Source organism: Sinohyriopsis cumingii, chromosome 5, assembly GCF_028554795.1.
Source record: "Sinohyriopsis cumingii isolate HCF-2022 chromosome 5, ASM2855479v2, whole genome shotgun sequence".
NCBI lineage: Eukaryota > Metazoa > Mollusca > Bivalvia > Unionida > Unionidae > Sinohyriopsis > Sinohyriopsis cumingii.
The window spans coordinates 120,287,470-120,296,848 of record NC_142965.1 but is presented as its reverse complement, the minus strand read 5'-3'; the positions used below and the strand labels follow the sequence as shown (position 1 = coordinate 120,296,848).

Genomic DNA, 9,379 nt, shown 5'->3' with positions numbered 1-9,379 from the left:
ATATCAGATTTGCAAAAATTGCGGTGGAGATCGATACAGAAGTTTAATGATATATTATAAACACAGAAAGAACATAAATCCAAAAATAGAAAAACCACCATCAGAACTTGAATATTATTTAAGATTTAAAGATACGGATTCCCAGGATTCAGATACAGATTCCCACGATTATTCAGAATAACATAGCAGCAGAGAGGGCCTTGTCTACAATTCTGTTTGGGACAAACAATAACCGTAGACGTTGTATTTACCTCTATGAAGGGTCACTATTTTCCCACAGTGGTCTGTTCGCCCTCTCTGCTGCTTGTCACGTAGAACAATAGTAGATGCATTAAAAGAAGTATATGTATCAATTTATTAGGTATCTAATGAAAGACCTTATTTTTATTTCAGGTGAAAACATGGCTAAATGTATACTCTTCCTCTTGATATGTGTGGTTCCTTATTCATTTGAATACGACATTAATGACCCAAAGACGAACCTGGATTTCTTTGTAAGAACCACGGGGTCAAGGGATCCAAAAGTAGAGACGGTGAACTACTTAAATGGATCTGTGTTTGCAAAGATTCCAGACATGCCACTGGTGAAAATCTTTAATTATGAAGGATACAATATAAATAGAAAAATACCGTTGGCAAATGGAAGCTACAATTCGCTATCTCGAGAGTTCGTTGTTTACAGGGACCCAGAAACTTATGTCATTCAAAGAGTTTGGATGAACATCTATACTGGTCTGGCTAATGAGGTCTTTTTTGTAGCCAACGATCCAGTAAACGGACATTTTCGACTGGGCGATATAGTTCCTACAAAAATACTCCCAAGGGAGAAAATTGGGTTTAATTCTGATATTGTGCTCGAATATCCGAATGCTTTAGACCCAGTTAATTATCCAATATACTCCGCGGGACCCGTGTATGACTCAGTGGAACTATTCGAATTCTTTGTCAATGTAACGCGCCTGGCAACAACAAAGGATAACAGTGTCCCCTCAGCAGGAACATGGGCGAGAAAGAGCCAGTTTTTGCCGTGGATGGAGATGAGCACAACACCAGGGGATCTCTACTATACAACAATGTTTTGGAAATGTATGGATGGCTTAAACTGTGTAGCAAAGGACGTCCTAGACATTATCAAGGCTGAGTTTCCAATATATTTGAAGGCTCCCAGTTCTTATGAAATACCCAACGAGACTTCGTGGACCCAGTTCAAGCAGGTGATAGACAAAAGAAGGAAAGCAGGATTGCCCGATATTATTATACCACAAGTCAACGTAACACAAAACGTCACTTCTCGGGAAACGTGGGTTGATCCAAGAATACTTCGAATCTTGACATCTAATGCAATTAGTGTTCATTTCAACGGGACTGGGATGTCGGAAATAGTAGGTAAACAGCAGATTAATCTGTTTAACTTCGAAGGAGATGTTACATTTCGCGTCAGTCTTCCAACAAATCCAAATAACTCCTCCTACTCTGCGACTATATATGCAGCGGGTGTTTACCAGGACCCTACTAATGGTACTGTTTTGAACAACTGGTTTAATCCCATTACAGGAATCACAGTAGAGGTTCCTCTTATTATAATACAGTCACTAAATGTGGATATCCCAAGAAATTTCGTCTATTCCATGGGTCTTCCATCGGAAGACAGTGTGGGATTGATTACAGCACAGTCTAACCCGTGGGGAGAGTTTTGGGACGTCAACCTGGTGAATCTTCTATTCGGTAACTCGGACTTGAACACGGCTGCAGATGAAGTATTTTTCTATGGAACATTCGCTAGATTTTCGCATTGGCTACCATGGATGCAAATGGGAGACGTTGATGGAAAATTAGTTCTCAAAGCCACGGTCTTTCGAAATGTTTCGTAACATGCGTTGGAAACTGATTTCACTTACTGTATTATACGGGCTATGTCCATAATTTCAAAAGTCTTTGAACTTTCTTTGTATTATCGCATTGAGGACTTATCTGCTAGAAAATAGGCATACATAGTTGAATTCTCGTAGGAATTAAAACAAAAAGTATTTTGTAATAACCACCCCAACAAAGTTCTATGAATTACTTAGGGATAAATGACTTAGGATCTAGTCGATACTTTCAGACTCTCAGAGATCCTTTCGAATAGTTACAAAAGTTTGTTTTCATTTTAGGTGTATATAAAAACAGTCTAGAATTGTGAATTAGTGTCTTTCCTCTTTGCATCTAAGTGATACGTTTCAAGTTATATAGGTAATGTTAATGACTTTGACTCCAACATTTTCATTTAAAACAACTGAATTTATAAATGGAGGAAAATCTGATTCTACGTTATCGATTATTTTCTTCTAACTCATCTACTACGTCTCAGATTTTGTTCAATGAGATAACCGTCAAGTTCGCAAAAGTAAGTAAAAAAACGTGACACGACCTGCGACAATAGTATTGCAAAACAATAATGCTTTGGTATTTTGACCAAATGATTAACTGGTTTTAAAATGCAATGACGTTTCCAAACACAAGAAGAAGGCATGTCCACGTCATTGTTTTCGTTTTAGGGCGAAAACCTTCGGGATCAAAAGATGAACACTACTGAAAACATTCTGTCCTTCCTTCCTGTAACAGACACTAAGGAGATGTCATGTCGACGTAATAGGTGTTACATTTTGAGGGTGTTAACGGCAGGGACGTGATTGGGAGGGGGGAGGGGGCTATTTGCCTCTCCCCCCCCCCGATTCTACATGTGTTGTAAAATTGTTGTAGTCTATATACGAAAATTAACAAGCCCGTCAAGTTTTGCCCCCCCCCCATGAAGTTTGCCGCCCCCTCCCCCCGAAAAAGTTGAAATGACGTCCCTGGCTAACGGTAATCATGATCAACTCAACGCTTATCTACATGCAAAGAAAGATATTTCTGAGGAATAATGATGTAATTTGCAGATAGATAGATAGATAGATAGATAGATAATTTACTTATACAAAATAAACATGAAACTACTTTACTTTATACATTATACTAAATTTTATTGAGGTTCACGAACTTCATACTTTCATAAACTTTCTGTACTTTAATATCACGTACAATGCTGTAAACGACTAAATAAACAATTAAATTAAAGTAGTCAAAATATATTTGAGATGTAGTAGATAATCAATATTTCTAAATAATACGCAAATCGTTGTCTGAATTTGAAGAAGAAAAAACAACACAATTTCTAATATTGGACCATAAATGCTGAAAAGCCATAGTTTATAATATTTTAAATTTTACACAATTCATTTGCGAAAATAAGTATCAAAGTTCATGAAGTTCGCAGCTGAAGTATAATCACAAGAAATAATGACAAAAGCTAGTAAAATGTATATTCATATCATTACTTTTCCATGATGTTACTAGATATAAATTTTAATGAAAGGTGGAACAGTCCGTAACTAACAATATTTACACTTTTACATCATAAGAAAATAAGAGAATAACGATAAGAAATTGAAATGATGATAAAAATGCTTTCAGACACTTACTACGTTTAGAAGATATGAAAACAAGGACTTAAATTCATAGAGAATAAAGTAATTAACATTAAGAGGTGGGGGGAGAGAGGGAGAGAGAGAAGAGAGAGGGAGAGAGAGAGAGAGAGAGGGAGAGAGAGGGAGAGAACTTGAAAATTTAAGTATAATTATATTTTGTGATTGTAGTTTTGTATACAATAAAATCTTTCTTTAATGTATGATGCTCAAGCTTGTCTAATTTATTGGAAATAATCGCTTTTATTTATGTTTAATTTACATTGTGTGCTTTACTTTTAACCGTAATTGAGGGGTGTGGATAGATTTTTGTCATGATTGTGATTGATGGTTGTGATCGAGCTTTTGCCTGCTTTACTTTTGGCATGGTTTTAAATAGTAAGAAAGATGTTCACCAGAATTAAAGTTCAATGGTAAGTGGAATTTTAAATGGAAATCATAAGTTTTCCAGAACATTGTATTGCGACGTAGGTTAAGCAAAATATCCATAAATTGAGATTTCGTAAGCAGTTATTTATTCCAGTTTTAAAATCAGTCTTTGGAATAATTTCCAGTTACATTCAGATATAATCAATGTTACGTATATTTGATTTAATTTATATTTGATTTAATTTAATTGTTTGTTTGTTAGTTTTAATTTTTAATATTAAATTACATGCTATTGTAATATAATTTTATTTACTGGAATTTGACATTATTCCAGAAATTGGTTTGACCCGACTGTTTTTTCGTAAACACTTAATATTAGAACCTTGTATCTTAATGCTGGCCTAGTTCCGGACCTTTATTTAGAATCAGTTAACAACTTCTTTCTTTTATTTATTTTTTATTCTTAATGTGTGATTTGTAGAGTTAAACTGAGGCTGTACTTGGAGTACGTGATGTAAAGTTTCTATATCACGTGACCTTCATACTGGACTCTGTTTTGCGTCTTAAATTAGTGTATAACCTTATTGTGTAGAGAATTTAGTTAGTGGGGCCTTTAAACATTTATTAGTCAAGGTGATTGTTTTGTTGTGACGAGTTTGAGTTGAAATTCTATTTTATGGAATTATTAATTCTTTTCCATGTGAATATTTAAGTGCTCATACATAATTCTTGGACAAAGACATTTACGGAAATTTTATTCGGATTCAAACACAGGAATATTATCTTCTGTGGTTCAACAAAACAATGCAGACAAATCAGTACTACAGTGGTTATAACGTACGTCATCGCCTTCCATTTTAGATTTCGTCGGGACTCTATCTCAAATTGATTAGAACATTTTATTACTAGAACTAAATTTTAATTCTTAGATTATTCTTGGATTATTTTTGGATTTGATTCTTAAAACCGTTAGTTCTTTTTCTTATTTTTAACTTGTTTGTCTAGGGAAATAAATTATTTGTTAAATTTTATAAAGCTTGTTGTCTTCACTCTTTTCTTGTTACCGTTTATGAGAGGCTAAACACGTAACAATTAGAAAGGATTTTATTTTTATTTTTTTATATTGAATTACAAAGTTCATGTGTTTTTAAACTATAACACAACTTTGAGATTTTTGGTAAGTCATTCAAATGCATTCTGGATTGTATCATTGTGGTACATCAGAACATTCAGGATCATTGGAATTCATTCTGAACATTCTATATTTTTAGGCTTGTGATACGATATTTGGGTTATTTTGGATTCAATTAACAGTACTGTAAGTGTCTCTTGAATTGACACCTTGTAACCTGAAGAAACCATGTGAGTGGTTCTGTTCGTCTCTATAATTATTGAAAACCATTTAGATAAATTCAGAAGATACTAAGCTTTATTTCAGGATGTTGTTCGTAATAATCAAGAGGTTCAAAATTCAGAAAATTATCAAACTAATAAAGAAACACTGGAATCACCTTCTAAATATATTCTATCCAAATGGTTTAAATTCTAAGATTATATATGAACTTTATTGATGAATTTATCGTATTTGGTCGCTTCTGGTGGTATTGCTCAGAGTGAGAAACACATTCACTACTAAAGTCAGTCATTCATAATAACTGGCATGATTTAGCTGAACCCGCTTTTAAGAACTGCCTGCAACTTAAGGGGTATTTCTACCTCTCATCGGTAACATAAACAACACAGGTTGGTTTATTGTTGTTTCTTTCCAATACAACTTTATTGTCATATTTATATGATGAAAGAGACATATTTATCTAGAATAATATATATTTAAAACAAAACCACCGCATTTCCCTACTGCTTTATGAAAATTGTTTAACATATAGCAAAAGAACTGCCATTTTATAACTGTATTTATTATTTGTAGAAAACTTACGCAAGAATCAAAACAAAATCATTTTGAAATTTAGAAATGTAAAATCCTTTCTGTGTTCCTTATTTTGATTGTGCAAGGGAAACAATTAAACATTAATAAGGGGAACAAGTCAACAATAATTCCAAAATGAAACGAATATTAAAAGGAAACATTGGTTTGTCCGTTTGAATTATGTCGAACACATCTGAAAAGTTCTAATTATAAAAACTATTGATAATCTTTATTTATAAATTCATAATATTTATTCAATTATACATAAAATTAGCGAAATAAAACTGTTTGTCTCAACTTCGTTATATATGTTCTACAATTCAGTAAGAAAGAACTTGGTTCTATCTACATCGTTTCCGTTGCCGGGTTCTAGTTTAACATTCTCTAGGATTAAAACGCCTCAGATCACTAGATTCAGTGTTGTGCATGCCAGGCAGCTCGCTGATGAAAACCCGCTTGCTTTACACCCTGGGAGCTGAGTTATTTTATATCAGCGGTTAGAGCGTCCGCCTCAGATGCGGGAAGTCGTGGGTTCGATCTCAGGCCGAGACACATCAAAAACTTATAAAAATGGTGCTAACAGCTGCCTTGTTAGGCGCTTAGTTTTAAGAGGTTAGTGTTAGGACTGGTCGGCCTCGTGTCAGAATAATGTGACTGGGTGAGACATGATGCTCCATGGCTGCGGCATGATTCCCCAGTGCTAGACATCACTATAAACTGCCACACTACAGACATCGTAGCGATATGACTGAAAAATTGCTTAAGCTACGATTAAAATCCAAATCACACACAAATCAGGGATACTCTTTTCAGTTTACGAGGTGTATGACAGACATGGTATTCCGTTATAGCATTATATCTTTCTGTGAGGGGCTCCGAGTGGCCGAGTGGTCTTAAGCGCTCTCCGTTACGGATCACTGCCATCTCACCTCTGTCTGCGTGGGTTCGAGTCTCGGATTCAGCCAATGTGGGTATGTGAGAAAGCAGCGGGGGGGGGGGGGGGGGGGCGAATCGGACATTTTGTCCAATCGTCATTTTGCTTAATTATTACTTTCTGCACTCAACGATCTAGTGTCGTCAGCGCCTGGTAAAAAAAAACGACGACGTCGTTGGGGGATCGTCCAATCGTCATTTGGTTTAATTAACACCTTCTGCGCGTCGATCCCCAGCGTCGTCAGCGTCCGGTAAGCACATCGACGACCGCGTCGATGTCATCGCCCCCCCCTGCTGCTAAGTGGTTATTTACAATGAAAATTATTTACAACTAACCGAATATTTGGTCAAGTCCGATACGATATCGTGTCCGAGGATCATGTAAATTTATCGTTACGAATCCATGTGGGGTCGACTGAGCATGACTAAAAAAGTTTCGAAAAACATTAAAGTCCATGTCACCGCCGCACCATGTCTGCCAAATATTTCGTAGCGTGTGTGTATCAACGCCGTTGAACACAGCAAGAATATTACAGTTGTCTCTAATTACTTTTGGAATCTGAGTGTATCGTTGAGTGACATATATCACGTCAGTGTTTTTATGCCTGCCTCTGGAAAATATCCTAGCTGGGTTTTTTTGATTGTCTAACATAACATCATCGTACACGACTAGATTGTTAACGTCGCCATCAATATCATCAATACCCGGTGCATCATTGATATCTGTAATAAACTCGATGACATTTTTTTTAGCGATCGCTGATGCATTCTCGTTGAAATCTTTCAACACCTCGTAGCATCGTTGATCATCTACGCTAGGAGCAACCAAATACAACTTATCCCACTTCATCCATCTCATTATTAAATTGAGTAACAATTGCGTCTTGCCGGATCCAGATGGTCCGATGATAATCATCCGGATCGAGTTTGGTAACGCTGCAACATGCTTAACTGGTTCTCTTGTTTTAGTCGCCGAAAAATCAATTATATTCATATTTCTATACATAAATTATGGATCTATATTGTGTGAAGTGTAGAGTACGTACTGGCACAAATGATATGACAACCGCTACAACAAGAAATAACAGATCGGCGCTTACTGGTAAGTGTGTACAATGCGGTACAAAGAAATTTAGATTTATTTCTATTAGACCCGGAGATGTTTTAAAAAAAAGCGAGGAGGTGACATCGCAGCCAAATTGGCAAAACTCCCCGGAACACCGTGGGCAAAGTATCCAGGAGAAAAACACCTCCCAGGATATAACTACTGTGGCCCCGGAACACGATTAGATATTAGACTCGATGATCAAAATCAGCCCAAACCCGGTGAGTATCCAATAAACGCTATCGATAAGGCGTGTCATGCTCATGATGTTGCTTACAAAAGTAGCGATCTGCAACAGCGTCATATCGCGGATGTAAAATTAATTCACGCATTAAATGCTATTCCTGATAAATCCGTCAAAGAAAAATTGGCCTCATGGTTGGTAAAATCGGCTATGAAAGGTAAATTAATTATGGGCGCTGGTAATTAATAACAACATGGAATCCATCTATTATTCTCCGAGAGGATACTGGAAGGGGAAGGCCGCAATTGGTAAGCTTGCAAGCGCTGCAAAGGTAACAAAGACCACTGCGGCTAATTGGTTATCCAAACAGGCTATATGGCAAATCTATCTACCACCGCCTAAACAAATCAACTTCTCGCGCTTTGATGTCAGCGTACCTAATGAAGTTCATCAGGCTGATATACTATTTTTGCCGCATGACAACGGTTACAAATACGCGCTAACCGTAGTTGATGTTGCGAGTCGATACAAACAAGCGGAGCCGTTAAAAACAAAGTCGGCAACTGAAGTAGCCGCTGCGTTTGAAAGAATTTATCGAAGAGGCCCTCTGCGCTGGCCAAATCTATTACAAGTTGATCCCGGTAGTGAATTTCGCGGCGCTGTTTTATCAACGCTGAAACATCATAGCGTCGCGATACGACGAGGTCATACTGCGCTACATCGTGATCAGGCAATTGTTGAACGATTCAATCGGACTCTCGCTGAACGGTTATTTGGATATCAATACGCGAAGGAATTCATCCAAGAAAAACGATCTCGTGAATGGGTTAAAAGGTTGCCAGGTGTAATTGCAGCGTTAAATAACGAGATTACCCGAGCAATCAACATGAAGCCCAGCGACGCGATTAAATACGAGTATATACCCGGAAAATCAAAAATAAATAGCGTTTCCAAGCCGATTCTTGGCGATGTCACTGTTAGATATCTATATGAACCAGGAGAGCTTGAAGGCGGTAAAAAAAAAGAGCTACTGATCCTATTTGGAGTGTTACCACGCATAACATATCAACGATAACACGATCAACTGGTAGACCACCGATCTATAGACTGGATTCAACTGCTCCTCAGCGCGGATTTACACGCGAGCAACTACAAGTGATACCTGACGATACTCAATTACCCCCGCGTGGTCTTAACTAGCGCCGTTGCGTCTATTGCACTCAAGACAGGTCAACCTCACATTGTTTTTGACATGACCGAGACTGTTATCGATCCTGTCCACGGTAAATTGGCGAGCGTCTTTATCCGAATAACGCCAGCGCATTACACAATTACAACTCGCGCAGTGATTATTCTGT

At 37.1% G+C, this 9,379-nt stretch overlaps 1 protein-coding gene across 1 annotated transcript; it reads left to right on the top strand.

Annotated features, from left to right (window-relative positions):
• The first annotated feature begins 395 nt into the window (after positions 1-395).
• Positions 396-2,702, top strand: LOC149800074 (uncharacterized). The gene has a single exon (XM_089957187.1). It carries the CDS (start codon positions 402-404, stop codon positions 1,869-1,871), a length of 1,470 nt encoding a protein of 489 aa, XP_089813313.1. The 5' UTR covers positions 396-401; the 3' UTR covers positions 1,872-2,702.
• Positions 2,703-9,379: the final 6,677 nt, after the last annotated feature.